The sequence below is a fragment of the Amaranthus tricolor genome, chromosome 6, assembly GCF_026212465.1.
Source record: "Amaranthus tricolor cultivar Red isolate AtriRed21 chromosome 6, ASM2621246v1, whole genome shotgun sequence".
Taxonomy (NCBI): Eukaryota; Viridiplantae; Streptophyta; class Magnoliopsida; order Caryophyllales; family Amaranthaceae; genus Amaranthus; species Amaranthus tricolor.
Genome location: NC_080052.1, coordinates 25,180,473 through 25,195,286, shown reverse-complemented (window position 1 = coordinate 25,195,286; position 14,814 = coordinate 25,180,473). Strand labels below are relative to the sequence as shown.

Here is a 14,814-nt window from a genome sequence, read left to right as displayed (position 1 = left end):
CTACCTTACTGCCAAAGGATCCACCCCGCGCCGATGCTGTGACCCTAATATCGGTTCAAAATCATCCGCGTCATCTTCCTGATCATTTTGCCCATCCGGTCGAACCGTCCGAATAATTGGCCTCCCTATATGAATGTGCTCCCATGACCATATCTGTAATAACATCAAGCATCCACCAATGTCCTTGGCACCCTTACGAGATGCTCGACATAAGTTACGATACAGATACGCCAGGGTAGCACTTCCCCAACTGTACTCATCTACGCGCTCCAAATCTCCCAGTAGAGGGAGATAGATCAGCTGTACCGAGTCGCCGCTCTTATCTGGAAACAAGATGCATCCAAACAGGTACAAGATGTAAGCGCGGGCATGTCTGTCAACCGTCACATCATCTGCATCATCCTCAAGCGCGCTAAAATGCTGTCGGAGCCAAGTCAGCTTCAATGACGATCCAACGATGATCTTGGGCTGGGTGGGGTCTTGAGGGTTTTCCGGCCTAACCCCTAGCAGCTCATGTACTAATGCTGGCCAATTTCCCTCCCCATGACCAATGACTGCTTGTCCTTCAACCGGTAGTCCCATGATAACTGCCACATCTTGCAACGTGATCGTTGCCTCGCCAACTGTGAGGTGGAATGTATGTGTCTCTGGCCTCCACCTCTCCACCAATGCAGTGATAAGAGCTCGATCGAGCTCCAAGCCCCCGCCCAACAACCGGTGAATGTATCTGAAACCAGCTAGCTCGACTACGTCTAACACCCTGTCATCCACCTCCCACCGTAACGTACTCGCCTGGTAGTGCTGACGAGTAACCAATTGGGTAGTGGAGCCCTCCCATGCAGCTACGCTCCTGTGGGTCGCCTGAAGCGTAAGCACTGATGGATCAACTGGGCCCGGCATCACCATGATCGCTGTTACATACATAAGTGTTATAATAATCATATAAATATTATTAGATGCAACATATTATTAAAAAAAAAAAAAACATACTTTCTTGACCTTCGAGGGCATGTTTTCTTATTATGCCCACTAAATCCACAAAAGCTACACGTGTTTCGAGGACGCGTCAACGGTGCATCCATTTCGTTCCGTAAACGAGTTGACCGCGGACGACCCTTTCCACGCTTCGTTGAGGGATCTGGAACAACTATAGGACCATTCCAAGGATCGCAAGTGAACATGTCTGGAACGGGCATGAAAGACTTCTTATATGTCGATACGTATTTGCACGTGCGAAATGAAGGGTCCACAAAAGCATCATACGATATGTTACGAGCTCCGCAGACTGCAAGAACATGTGAGCACGGTAACTTGAAGATGGTTGGTTTCTGACATGTGCATGATGTTGCTGTGAGGTCAACCATGTAGGATTTTCCACCTTTTCCCGCTATCCTATTGCCACAACCAGTGGTGACCTCAAATATCCCACGCACTGTGTCATATATCCTAACATCATGAAAGCGTGCTTTTTCAGCATTCTTATCAATCGTATCACTTGGTTTCTTCGCATACACATGTCCATTGTCTAATCTGTTTCTCCCTAGATCCCTCCTTGTGGCAAAGTATTCGTTTACCCGGAAGAATGTCATCCTAACTAATGAAGTGATTAGGAGTGACCTGGCCCCTTTCATAACGCCGTTGAACGCTTCAGACATGTTTGTAGATCAGCAACAAATTCAGAAGTAAGGAGGGGATGGTCATCACTGTAATGTACTGAGCAATCTTGATTATGACCCTTGTATCGCACAATCTTAAATGAACCCGTTGCGGTCATAACAGCTCGCATCCTCCATTCACAACCTATATCCTCCGCATTAGTGCATTGGACAACGTACTTTGAAGGCTCCGACTCAATTACACGGAAGTTTCTATTGTTAGAAATCGCCCATGCTTTAACATTCTTCTTAAGGTGGTCTAAGGAGCTAAACTCTTGCCCTATCCTAAAGTCTCCATTTTCATTCATGGAGTTGTCGTCGTTCCAAGTCATCCATGCATCAATCAATCTTTGATCAACCTCATCAATTCTAAGCCAATCTTGAGATGGAGCACCATCTCTAATCGCTGCATCTAGAGCTTCTCTTCTTTCATCATCCTCTTCTGAATCGAATCAATATGCTCATCCTCCTGATCTAAAGAGTCAACCTCGTTCGCATTAAGCCTACCCAAGTGACTCGTGGAAAAGGTGTTCATTACACCACCACCAATGCCACGTGAATGAGTTGGAGAGGTAAACTCATCCAAGTGCTCACTAACGTAATTCGGGTTACTTAACATTTCTGTGAATGTATCATGGCGTACACTAGGACCTGATTCTGGAAGTTCCATGCTAGTCATGACTTCCCTCGCATTATCCAAATTTGCAACCAATTCAACATAAACCTCCATTGCCGTTCCAGGGGCTTGTGATGCCGCATAAGCAAGAGCACTTATGCTTTCATCATTCTTCATAGGGACTAACACATTTTTCCCAGTCACCGGGTATTTCATCTCCATTTTTAACATATAAGAGTTGCGATCACAACCAATTACATCATACACTTTGCTAACAAACACCTCAAAAGTCGTATTTTGACGATGGATAAACATCACTGTATTTAATCCTCCATTATATCCAACATCGGATCCAGTATAACTTACTTCCCCACCCCAATACACTATAACGGGATAATGATCCATATTCTGCAAGTACAAACATATTTTTCATTTGATTTCACATACACTTAATTGTTGAATGTGAGTAACGGAAGTGTAAATTTGAATACAAGAATTTGTGATATTAAGGTATTACAACACTTGTTAGAAAGTTCATTTCACCCCTAGTAGCTAAAAATAGCATGAATATATACAAAAACCATTAAACTAACCCTACAAAGTAATAAACTTTCATTGAAGCATTTCATCAAACACTTTATATGCATACAAAACAAATCCTAAAATTCAACTACAAATGTGTAAAACGTAAGCATAAATCATGAAAACAATAGAATGTAACAAACATTTAACGTTTTTATAACTTCAATTCAAAACAATAATGAACAAAATAAACAATTTGCATATTGAACAAAAATTAGGGTTTTATTCATACCTTAAATGAGGATGAAAATAAACTAGTACACAAGGAGAAGATGGGAATGTAGTTGATTAGTTTAGTGGAATGAGAGTAATTGTAAATTTAAAGTAAATGAGAGTGAAGAAATTTTTTTTTTTTAGGGTTATACCGGCAAGAAGCAAGAAGAGCAAAATGAATTGTGAAAAATGTCGAAGGAAGCTGTTGTTTTGTATTGATACCAAACCGCCACTTCAAGTGGCGGTTTACTCCACATATTAATTTGTATTTTTTTTTTAAAAAAAAAAAATTCACTTAACCAAACCGCCATCTCAGATGGCGTTTTACTTCAGATGCATGAATAAAACCGCCATTTCATGTAGCGGTTTTATTTAAAAAAAAAAAAAAAAATTTCTCAAAGCAATCCTACGTGGACGGTAAACTTGGAAATACTTTCCCATTTTAAGGAAAGTGGGAATTTTTTTTTATTTTGGCCATAGATTGGGAATAGATTCTGTTATTTGCTTTATACATTTTATTTAATATATTTATTTAATTTTTAATATTTTTATTTATGCATAATTAAATATTATAAAAAATTAATATGAATAATTTTTGCATTAAGACGAATTAAATAAAATTTTACTTGACTATATTTTAACTTATAAATTAGTAATAAAATATAAATTAAGAGTAAAAAATAAATAACATTCAAAAAAAAAAAGACATTACTGATAAATTGGAAGGAGTATTTGATTCGCACACGATATAATATTATTACAATTACTGAATTGTAATTGGAAAATAAAACGGACAATAAGTGAGTAGTCTTTTGCCTTTGGCTTAAAAATCATTCATCAAACAAATTTTTTATTTAATCAATCAATAAATCAAAAACAAAAAAACAACAAAAATAGTTATACATATCTTAATTTTTGGGTTAACTTGTAATATCTTAATTGAAAAACAAAAGTACAACATCAATACAACTTTGTAGTAAGGGCAGAGCAACCATTTAATATTTGAGGTCCCTTATTTCGAGAGCCCTAAGCGATCGGCTATCTGATATACCCAAAAGCCACCCATTCTTTGTAGCGCATTAAACAAGTCAACCCTTCACGCTTTAGTCTTCCATACTACATTAGTATAATTATTTTATTCTGCTGTCTTTCTCAATTGAACAAACATACTTCTATATTCTAACAAAAAGTAAAATTATACGATATAATAAAATAGCTATAAAATTTCAAATGAAAGTATCATAATATACAATAATTTGGCAATGGTTACTTATTGTATATGTGTTTTAATAAATGCCTACTAATTTATGATAATATAATAAATTTGCTTTTTTATAAAGTTTCTCTTATAAGATTAATATAAGTTGTCTGTTGTAGATATTGTATGACATTTTTATAATGAAATATTAGATTATTTTAAAAAAAAGTAGGAGAATTGAATATGTAATACCCCCATAATTAGTTTAAATTTTAATAAGCGTTTTTAAGGAAAAACATATCCTAATCATAGGAGCGTTACCGTCACATCTATTTCTGATAAGAAATAAATATAAGGCTAAACAACTATAAAATAATTCTATACAATTTAACAACTAAACAACTATAAAATAATTCTATACAATTTAACAACTAAACAACTTTACAGCTAAAAGTGATATTTTAACTGAGACATGACTCTAATAAAAGCTTTCTAGGTGACCCTCACTCCACGATTCTCACACGATCAATAACCTACAAAAATAAAAATACAAGAAAACAAAGGAAAAACTCCCAAAATCAGAAAATTGAGTAATTCTAACTCCATTCCGTAAAACAGTTAAGTTTGAAATAGTTTAAGAAATATAAATTATAATCGAGTTGAAAATAATTTTGGAAAATAATATAAAGCTAAATTTAAAAATCAATTTATGAAAACAATATAACATCACATAAACCAATTAATTTATTTGATATTTAATAATGACAACACACATATCCAATTATTACTTTGAGGGAACGAGAACATCAGTAGGCCGAGGCTTTATCCCTATACTTACTTCATCAAGAGGTCGTCACCCAAATAATTTAAGGCCAGCAGAGTAGTCTCAACTCTCAGGTAATCCTAGTGTGCACACCCTTTCTACTTGGATCACAACAAATAGAAAGAAGACCAAACATTGTATCAGGTAGCAGAAATAATAATACATGTCGGCAGTTTTTTTTAACAATGTTTCTTTAATTTAATTTTCTGTATTTTAAATTATTAATTATTTAATTTTTTCTATTTTTATTTTTATTTTTATTTTATTTTTTAAAATTTTTTTAAATATTACGAATATTACAGAATATATTTTCCCACTACTATAATATACTCATTCTTTCATTTTCTAGCCTTTTTTAATCTTTTCTCATTATTTATATTTTTATCGATTGGAGATTGGATATATATTTAATTCAAGTACATCATTTTATTTTTTAATCAATTTTTCAATGTATAGTAGTTGTACAATATCCAACTTTATAAAATATAGGAATTAAAGATTTCTTATTCAACTCAAATTTCTCTTAAAGCTACTAAATTTTATTTTTTTTTTTTAATTATAATCATTTATTTTTGTCATTAAAACATCAATGAAAATATAATCTTCTCTTGTAAAATTAATTTAAAATATTTTTTATTAGATAGTAGTATGAGTATCTTGCATAAATTAAATCTCACTAAAACTAATTGTTTTCCATATAAATCGATTTCATTCAAATAATGATGATGTTTTAAATATCTTTTCTTTTAGAATTTATCACAATCACACGTCGTCATCAATAGTTTATGTCTAATTACATTTTTTATACATATTTACATACGTACTAATCCATACATTGCACGGGCATATATACCAGTAGATTCTATATTTTGCATTAAAAAATGCTTGTAATTTCATAAATCTCAATATTCTAAATTCAGAAAATTAATTTATTTGATAAATCGTAGTGAGAATTTGAGTCATTGTTTAAAGCACATATTGGCTTTCTGTGCTACCAATTGTATTCAAAGATGAAAGCATGTAGCAGAAATGCAGAATAGTTCAATAGTACTACTATATCACAACACAAATCTTACAACACTTTTCACTAGATGCCCTACCAAGAATACACAAGTAATTCACGGAGATTAATACGATTTGTACGTAAGTTGTGGTCACGAGATTAAAGGATGGAATCAATCACACTACACTTCAGAAACCGATCAAGTAACTCGAGAAATGTTGACGATGAAAAAGGGTCGGAGGCTCGAACAGACAGACGATTATAGGTTCTTTTTGTGCTTCCGATGTCTTTCCTTCAACTTCTCGGGTTTTCCACTCCCAATACTATGGTTACTAACTGATCCGTGTTCAGCACTGCACATTTGAGACTTCAATCGGAAACCAAATTTCTTTGAGACATTACCCCAAGTGCTAGAGCCTTTCACTAGACCGAGTTTTTCGATTTCTTGCCTCATGTTTGAGCACTCTTTCTCAAGTTCAGAAACCCGCATTCTCATGCTATCCATTCCAACCTTCAATACTTGATTCTCTCGCATTGCTGTCGCCCAACCTCCTTCGTTGGATCCTGCCATCCCACTTCTCAACTGTCTCGAGCCTTCGAGATTTTCAGAAACCAGGAAGCAGCCGGCGATTGAGTTTCTTAGCTGCAATTGCTCGAAGAACAGAACTTGTACAACTATTCTTAAGGGTAATCTTTCGTTTTGCGCAGCATGCGTGCACGCTTCTAAGGAAAGCTTTTGACAGTCCATCAGCCTGCAAAGTTGTTCTCTATCTGAGTCTGATAAGCAAGGGTGTGACTGCAAATTTTATAAAAAAATCATTAGTATAGAAAAAAATAGAGTAGGCCTCGCTATAAATAAATACACACACAAATAAACATAATTACCAATGAGGGAGGGAGGGGAGAGCGGAAGGGAGAAGAAAATGAGGAACAAAAATGCAGATAACAGGGGAAGAGATGAAGTAGTTGCTTTATACTCCCTCTGTCACTCTGTCACTCTGAGTTTGCTATAATATTCCACTTAATTTGCTACATTTCTCTTTACGGAAATGGTCACTGCCACGGCGCCAGCTTCTTTAATTCTAATCCACACATTTATCACTTTTGGTCTTTCAATGTCATAGACACAATTCAACTTTTTTGTCTTATTCTCTCATCAACTAAACTACCTCCTACATATACCGTTGGTAGCAAACTCAAGGGAAGACGTGTATTTGAGTTATTTAAAATGAGTCCGTCGATAATGATTAATTTGGGATTGTACACAAGACCCACACAAGAAGAGAGTTTATTGCACATAAACCCAATGAGTTTCCACCCCTAAGTATATATGTTAATCAACCTTTCTCTAATTCTTCGATGTGGAATCACATGTGGGTTATTTTCAACAGATAATAGTACAACTATTCTTATGAGGCAGTCTACCAAATGCAAAACATAAAGTTTTTTGTTGCTTTGTGCTAACGGTGGGGGAGAAATTCATATGAATGTAACTTTACTTTATCCTTCCGGACCATCTCATAGAGGTGATTGTCATTTGATCTTCTAACAAAAGACTATGACTCATTAGCCACATCTCTACAGATGGGTAGAAAATTATACCAGTCACATATTAGATCCTTTGTCATAACCCATACCTCAAATATATCCCTTTGAGCTCTGCTCATGTTTTAGGACGAGTGAGAATTTGATTTCAAATCGACATAATCCATGACAAGAGATGCAATAATCATAAAATTTAAACCTTTAGGCTATAAGAATTTACCTTGAGGTAAATGTCAATAGCACGATAAAGTCCATCATCCAAGGGTCTAGCATACTCGGGAACAGCAGCAGCAAGGTTTTGAAATTTAGGAAGCTTCAGATTGATATCGGGTGCCACCTCGGCAAGGTATCCGTCAATCAATTTAGCAATCATTGTGATAGGTGTCAAAGAAGGTGAACCCATCAATCGACCATCATCAATGGAGCAAGAAGAAGCATCACCATCAGCATGATCCATGGACAAAAAATGCTCGAGAATCCTTTGTACACAATCGACATTATATAGAGTTTCCATTGAATAAGAGAAGTTGGGTATCAGAAGATCTTCCAAATTTGCTTGATCAAGCTGCATTCCGACTCTCTTCTCTAAAGACAATACGCAAGTTGTGTCGGCTTTAAGTATCATGGCTGTTCGCAGGAGCCCAACAAGGAGCTTTGTCGACACAAGTCCCTTCTGCATGGGAAGCAACTGGTCAATCTCTTCAACCAATAGCTTCTGGTCTTCTTCAGAAGGTGGGCTTGTCATTGATGGAGGGCCAAGGCGAGAGCTCGATTCACCTACACCCTGACGCCGGTTCAAACAAGGAAGGTATTTTCTGGCATAATTAGCAACAGAACCATAAATTATTTCTGGCTTAATGCCCCGGTATTCCATGGCGGTTATCAGCCTCTTGTACAACGAGAAACTCAGAGTTGACACATCGTCATACCACCAATCCGAGCTTGAACTTTTGGGTCTAGCACCTGTGCTAATACCGTTCCACAAAACACTGCCACCCGGACTTTGCAATGGCCCACCATGTTCCACGATTGGCCAGCCAAATAAATTGGGATCAGTGCTGGCTTTGACAGCCAACGATTCAATACATCTCGTTGTAATGTTGAGTTGATCAGCATAGGAAAGTACATCGTCACAGGTTTGAAGAGCTCTCAAAGACTCTTTCCAGCTTTTAAGGACACCTTGAGTCAAGAAATTTTCGGTTTGATGTATTAGATTACCTTCTCCATACTCCTCAGTCATCTCGAGGAATTCAGCGGCACAACGTAAGTATACAACATTTGAGGCTGTAAGTTCAAGTTTTACCCCATAGCAGAATTTAGCAACAAGTTCAAAGATTTTAGCTCCACCGGGTAAATCACTTAAGCTTATAACGGAACCCTCGTTTTCTTTATCAGATTGTGCAATTAATCTTTCCATGAAACCACTTCGTGAGAGTAGAGGAAACTGCGTCAAATATATTTAAAAAAATGTCAGGAATAGCACCAAACGATGTAAAAGGTTCCTTTTGGGATTCTATTTTGGGACGGCATTCATTATAAATCATAAACATATGTGGAAAAACTTGGTAAAAATTGAAATTGCAAACTGAGTACATGCTCAAATCAAATGACAAGGACATTCATGTTATTGAGCCCCAAATCATGAAGGGAACTTCATCAAGATCAATTCTAGGTAATGAACTTTGTCTTCATGTTGACAACCAAGTATGTGAAAAATTAAGTAATTAAAATTGAATCTAGCATAACTGTGTTATGAACAGCAACAAGAATAAGCAAGTGTTCAACGCATTTTGATTCTGTGTTGGTGGAGTGATTTCTAGCTTATTCACCTCTTACCTCTACTTTCGTTGAGCAACAAATCAAGAAGAGTGGACACTATGTTTGGATAACAACTTTGGAGAGAAAAGAAAGAAAAGGGAGGGAAGGGAAGGGAAAGGAAGGAAAGAAAAATGGAAGTTAGAAATTCTTGTTTGTTTAGGAGGGAAGGGGAGGGAGGGGAGGGAAGGGAGATAAGAGTTTTCCCTTCAAATCTTTTCAACTTGTAAAGATTAATACCTTAACAAAAAAATATCCATCCAATCCCTTCAAATCCCTTCCCTCCAAATCTATTCTCTACCATTTTGTTATCCAAACAAGGAAATTCCTTATCCCTCCAAATCCATCCCCTTCCTTTTAGGTTGATTTTTAAGGTATGATAGGTAAGAGTTTACTATATAACAAAATATTGCAACTAATTTGCGGTGGCATAAAAAGGAATATGTTACTACTAAGTTGGAAAAGAGGGAGTAGTAAATAACACTAATATAGGTCTACCACGTTAACCCAATTGTATAACAACCGAACTTTTAAAAAACAATGACAATTTTGAGATCGAACGCTTTCACAAATTGCAGGCAGGAAAAACAAAATGAAGCAATCATCATATCGACAAACTGTTTTTTCACTGGAAGCATTTAAAAGAAGTATGCCATCAGAAAAATAAAAAGGACGCAAATTACCTTGTGAAGGTGGAATGACATCTCGCCAACTTCAACGGTAATGTCGCTTGGAAGACCAGTTGTGCAGAACCTATGATTTGTCAAGAACAGAAATCAAATAGCAAAATCAGGCAACAGATTTGATTCACAAAGATATAAGCATTGAATAGCCAACACTGCTCATGTAAGTTTCTTTTGTGATGGACATGATGAATAAGTTCATGAATTAGCATCTCATGCATATATAACCTTCAGCTAGTAAAACAAATACTAAACCATCTCGTGAACTCGTGAAGTTTCCTATGCCCACCAAAAGGGAGTACTTCTGAAAACTATGGATCATAGTTTGCTATGTAATGACTAAAAACTGCCAAGGCTAACATAACAGGTTTGTTCGAATAAGAAAAAACCCACCACTATTCACTAACCATATATTCTCACTTCTCCAATGATGCACTCCTGAGCATAGAGTAAAAATAAAGTAACGGTCGCGATTACCGTAATGAAACGGTATTGCGCTAACGGGAGTGATGCGTTCATCATGATGCCTAAATATCGGGCAAAACCAAAAGATATCATACTGTCCAAGACACTGTAAAACACCTTTATACTGCAGGAAATATCGGTTCATTATTTTCAAAACCTTTACAACGCGGCCGACGCGATATGATGCATCGTTGTTTTTACACTATGATCCCGAGTAAAGTATTTTGTACTCATGATACTTTATACAAGCAGACTTCACCTCATTAGACATCCATTTAGCATTACTTCTACTCAAAACCTTTAAACTATCCACATCCGACAGTTAGCTGAAGCATGGATACAAGTGTCCAATACATGCAACCGTCAAGCAGCAATGCGCTCAGAAATCCAAAGGTAAGGACATTGCCCTGAAGTCATTGAGCATCAAGCTGCAGTTCAAAGAACATGATTCTGATGAAACATGTTCTTAAAGTTAAAAGAATCTTGCATTTACTTTCAATTTTCACATTATAAGCACATATAGACACATAACACGATTTGCTCCTTAATTCTCATTCAAATTATGATATCAAGTCCACTAGTGAGAATATATCACATAATTCTTTTATCCATCCCTCTACTTCATTTCAATAGAAAAATGTTTCAAGATAAGTAGAATGACTCTGTCGGCTATCCTGATAAAAGAATTCTGTAACAAAATGAAGAATCAAGGAAAGGACCAAGCAAACCACTAAACACTATTATAACACCTAACAGTCTGCACAAACTTGTGGATGAGAGGTCTCACAGTGAGACGGGCCTATGGGTTGAATAGCTCAATGATACAAATTATTAGCATATGGACTTCTTGTTTTGAGATCGTCTCACCAAGAGACGGTCTCTCACAAGAGTAGTACAACAGTATGTTATACACAAACAAGAAAATAGATCCAATTTCTAAAACAAAGCCCGGTTCACAACTCCTACATAGGTTTAGGCGACGAGCAAGGTGTTTCGAAAATTGAACACTACAATGTATTCTCAATTCCAAAGGAAGATTACAAAGATAAATTCACTCGATAACACCAAAACGAACATCAAGAAATACATAAACCCGCAACCAAAGTTGATGGATAATAATTTGTCATCCGGAAGCCATCAGGATTGGGGTTTAATTGACAGCGTGCATTCTTCTTTGCTGTCTAGTTCGAGGGGGAACGGACATGATATGTCTGCTACTTTTCCCCCATACCCTAACTTTGTAGGAATAGTGGGTTGATGACTATGATTATGTCTTTAAAGTCATCAGGTTCTCCAATGCCATCACACCAAACGACCTACAGAAGTTCGCAACTAAAGTACTTGCTTTATAAGAAAAGTTAAGAAAAAATCTTCAAGTTGTATCACATTAGAGGAAGCCATAAGAACAAAGTCCAAACAAAGCTAAAGCTTAGAGCTCACTAAATCAAAATTAGAAGAGCAACAATAATGCTAATACAATTTAAAACAAATACATTGAAATTTGAATTCTAAAAACAGAAAATGAAAATTTGAGGTTTGAGAAAACATACCAAGCCTGCCCTTTTCTCTGAAATGCATCATTTTTAGATCCCAATTTCATACAAGCCATTATTGCCACAATGGCAGCAAATAATGCACAAGCTTTATACTGCCTCAAAATGATAATACTCCAATTTAGGCCTTAAATTTAGCAAGGAAATCAAAATTACCCTTAACCCAATTCATAATACACCCTGCAGACGAGAAAGAAGCAAAACCCAAATCAAAATCTAACCTATCTTACCCAAAACAACCCTTAACCCAATTCATAACTCACACTGCAGAATCAAAAAACTAACCTATCTTACCAAAAACAACCCATCAAAATAGAGAAAAAAAACCCAGAAATTAGGTCAAACCTAACTCTTAAATTCTTCCTTTTAAGTTGAAAATCTAAAACCCAACAAAGCCTCTAAAAAAATATAGAAGATTTCCAATATAAGACGTTATAAAAAGAAAGAATAGGAGTGTAGAGTGTAGTAATGATTAGAGGGAAAAAAAGGAGGGGAAAGAGGGGAACAAAAAGGGCAGAGTTTTTGGTGCGTCTTTTTTGTGGTTTGTAAAAATGGGATTAAAAAACATTAAATGACGCCATGAAAGAGAGAAAGTAATAATACAACCACGAAGGAAGACAATAGGACTGGGGACCTTAAGCAGTAAAATATGACTGTCACTTACGCACTGTCACTGACATTGTCACTGTCACTGACATTGTCACTGTCACTGTGTGTTGGTTTGAAAGAGGTCATGGTAAATAACTGTACACAAATCATCCTTATTGGTTGGGTTTGTTGGGTTAAGCAGGGTGGTGACTTTATTATTCAGTTATTCACTATTATTGTCATATTTAATTTGGCATATTTATTAATGTACTATTTAAATTTTAAATATTTTCAACTGTTAGTAATGAAAATAAAAAAAGGTTATATTTTAAAAATTTACTTTACTAATAAAATAAGAATTTATTTAATTATGTTCTAATTTATAGATTAAAAATAAAAATATATATTAAAAATAATTATAAATAGTGATAAAATATCAAATAGGATAATACAAAAGAATTCTCTTATTTTATTCTTTTTGGAGTTTTGAGAATAATTGATTGTTTATAAAAACGTAAACACGCTTACTAGCATTAGCTTTAAAAACATGATTGTTTACATTTGTTTCGGTAATCAAAAGAGAAAGTGCAAAAGACACTTAAAATACCTAGAGATAAGTATAATTGGGTATAATTGTCAATATGTTGAAAGTGCTTATGATCTTTCCACTGATGAGACCTAAAACCCTGCAATACAACTTCAGCCTTGCCATGGGTGATTTTCCGAAAAACCCCTCCAACGCTCAAGTCAGATCGGAAAACAGAAAGTAATGAATATATGATAATTAATGAATGCCAGACTAACGGATTATCGGATGAGTTCAAATCATGAAAAAATATTTGGTTAAGTATAGATTGTAAGTAGGAGGGCGATATATTTTTGTGTAGTAGCAATAGGAATATATAAGCTTAGTCGGATGCAAATAATGTATACAACATATATTTATAATGGTAGAATGGAGGTTGGATGTTGAATAATGTGAGAATCATGGATATGATGGTTGAGTGGTAGGTTATAATGAGTAGTGGGTAGTTATTTTAGAACGTTATTGGATCGAGGTAGGTGGTTTAGGGTTTGACTTGATTAATCACGGGTTTATTTATTTGACCTCATAACAACCTTCTTTTTTTATTGCTCTATCCTCGTGCCTTTTGTTATATTTTTCATTTTGTTGTACATCCTTATTTTTAGTTATAATTATTATTTTTTACTTTTTTCATATATTTAATTAATTTTTTAATTATATTTATATATTTCTTTCAATTTCCTGTAAATAATAATTTTTTTACCTACTTTTCTCGCTTTTTTGGATTTTCACAAATATTGTATGTAACACCTCGGCCCCTCGGATAGCCGGTAACTACTAATGGAGACTATAGACTGGCCCTACAGACCAACAGAAGTCTTTTCAGCGCACTTTGGCCTCACTCGTGCGCACCCGGGAAAACTTCCCATGAGGTCACCCATACTAAGATTGCTCCCCATCAAGCACGCTTAACTGTGGAGTTCTTAGCAAATGGGCTCCCATGAAAAGAAGATGCATTTTGTTGATATGAGTAGTCTATCAATCATTTTTAAAGCTTAGTTCGGGGTATCACATTGTACTTGTGATAAAAGGTATAGGACAAAGAAAGTACATAGTCCACACCCAATTCTTTGTTCTACCCCTATGTCCCATGAAATTTGTTAAGTTTCTGTTTAGTTCGTTCTATCGAAATTGATCGGTTTCATTTTTGGCCATGACTAGACTTGTTAAATTTGGATCTGACCAAATTGATTCGAAATCTAATTGAAAATTAGGGTTTATCACTTGAAAATTTCAACCTGTAATAAAAAATGACCGTTTTGAAAAATTGGGTCAAACTCAATCAAAACTCAAACCCAACTGTTTTAGCCTACTTACATTCCGCATCAGCTTCTTGGATTACACGTCATCATTTTTAGCCGGGAGCTCGGGACTCACTACAAAACAAGATTATTATATATTCTTTTGAAAATAATTATAATAATAAGGGGAAAAATTATAAGTTAACGACCAGTTTATTGACTAGAACCCATCCCAAATTAACTTGATC

At 35.4% G+C, this 14,814-nt stretch overlaps 2 protein-coding genes across 4 annotated transcripts; both read right to left on the bottom strand.

Annotated features, from left to right (window-relative positions):
* On the bottom strand, positions 1-1,123 carry LOC130815706 (protein MAIN-LIKE 1-like). Its single transcript, XM_057682193.1, has 2 exons — positions 991-1,123; positions 1-911 (listed from the first exon to the last, which is right to left on the bottom strand). Exon 2 carries the CDS (start codon positions 904-906, stop codon positions 1-3), a length of 906 nt encoding a protein of 301 aa, XP_057538176.1. The 5' UTR covers positions 907-911; positions 991-1,123.
* A 4,870-nt stretch (positions 1,124-5,993) lies between these two features.
* Positions 5,994-12,858, bottom strand: LOC130815164 (BTB/POZ domain-containing protein At1g30440-like). 3 transcript variants are annotated; one of them, XM_057681539.1, is made up of 5 exons: positions 12,149-12,758; positions 10,858-11,026; positions 10,134-10,203; positions 7,856-9,079; positions 5,994-6,886 (listed from the first exon to the last, which is right to left on the bottom strand). In XM_057681539.1, exons 2-5 carry the CDS (start codon positions 10,878-10,880, stop codon positions 6,350-6,352), a joined length of 1,854 nt encoding a protein of 617 aa, XP_057537522.1. In that variant the 5' UTR covers positions 10,881-11,026; positions 12,149-12,758; the 3' UTR covers positions 5,994-6,349. The 3 variants fall into 3 exon arrangements, with proteins under 3 accessions (XP_057537522.1, XP_057537521.1, XP_057537520.1); XM_057681538.1 differs by lacking the exon at positions 10,858-11,026 and having other exon boundaries at positions 12,149-12,858; XM_057681537.1 differs by lacking the exons at positions 10,858-11,026; positions 12,149-12,758 and adding an exon at positions 10,541-10,835.
* Between the last annotated feature and the right edge of the window lie 1,956 nt (positions 12,859-14,814).

What these genes read in the sequence shown, in the direction of transcription:
- LOC130815706 (XM_057682193.1), bottom strand. Translation starts at nt 906, where the DNA reads ATGGTGATGCCGGGCCCAGTTGATCCATCAGTGCTTACGCTTCAGGCG.
- LOC130815164 (XM_057681537.1), bottom strand. Translation starts at nt 10,743, where the DNA reads ATGAACCGATATTTCCTGCAGTATAAAGGTGTTTTACAGTGTCTTGGA. An exon ending in TGTCATTCCACCTTCACAAG is followed by an intron (nt 9,080 to 10,133) that starts GTAATTTGCGTC and finishes TATTTGACGCAG; the next exon opens with TTTCCTCTACTCTCACGAAG. An exon ending in CTATTGACATTTACCTCAAG is followed by an intron (nt 6,887 to 7,855) that starts GTAAATTCTTAT and finishes TAAAATTTGCAG; the next exon opens with TCACACCCTTGCTTATCAGA.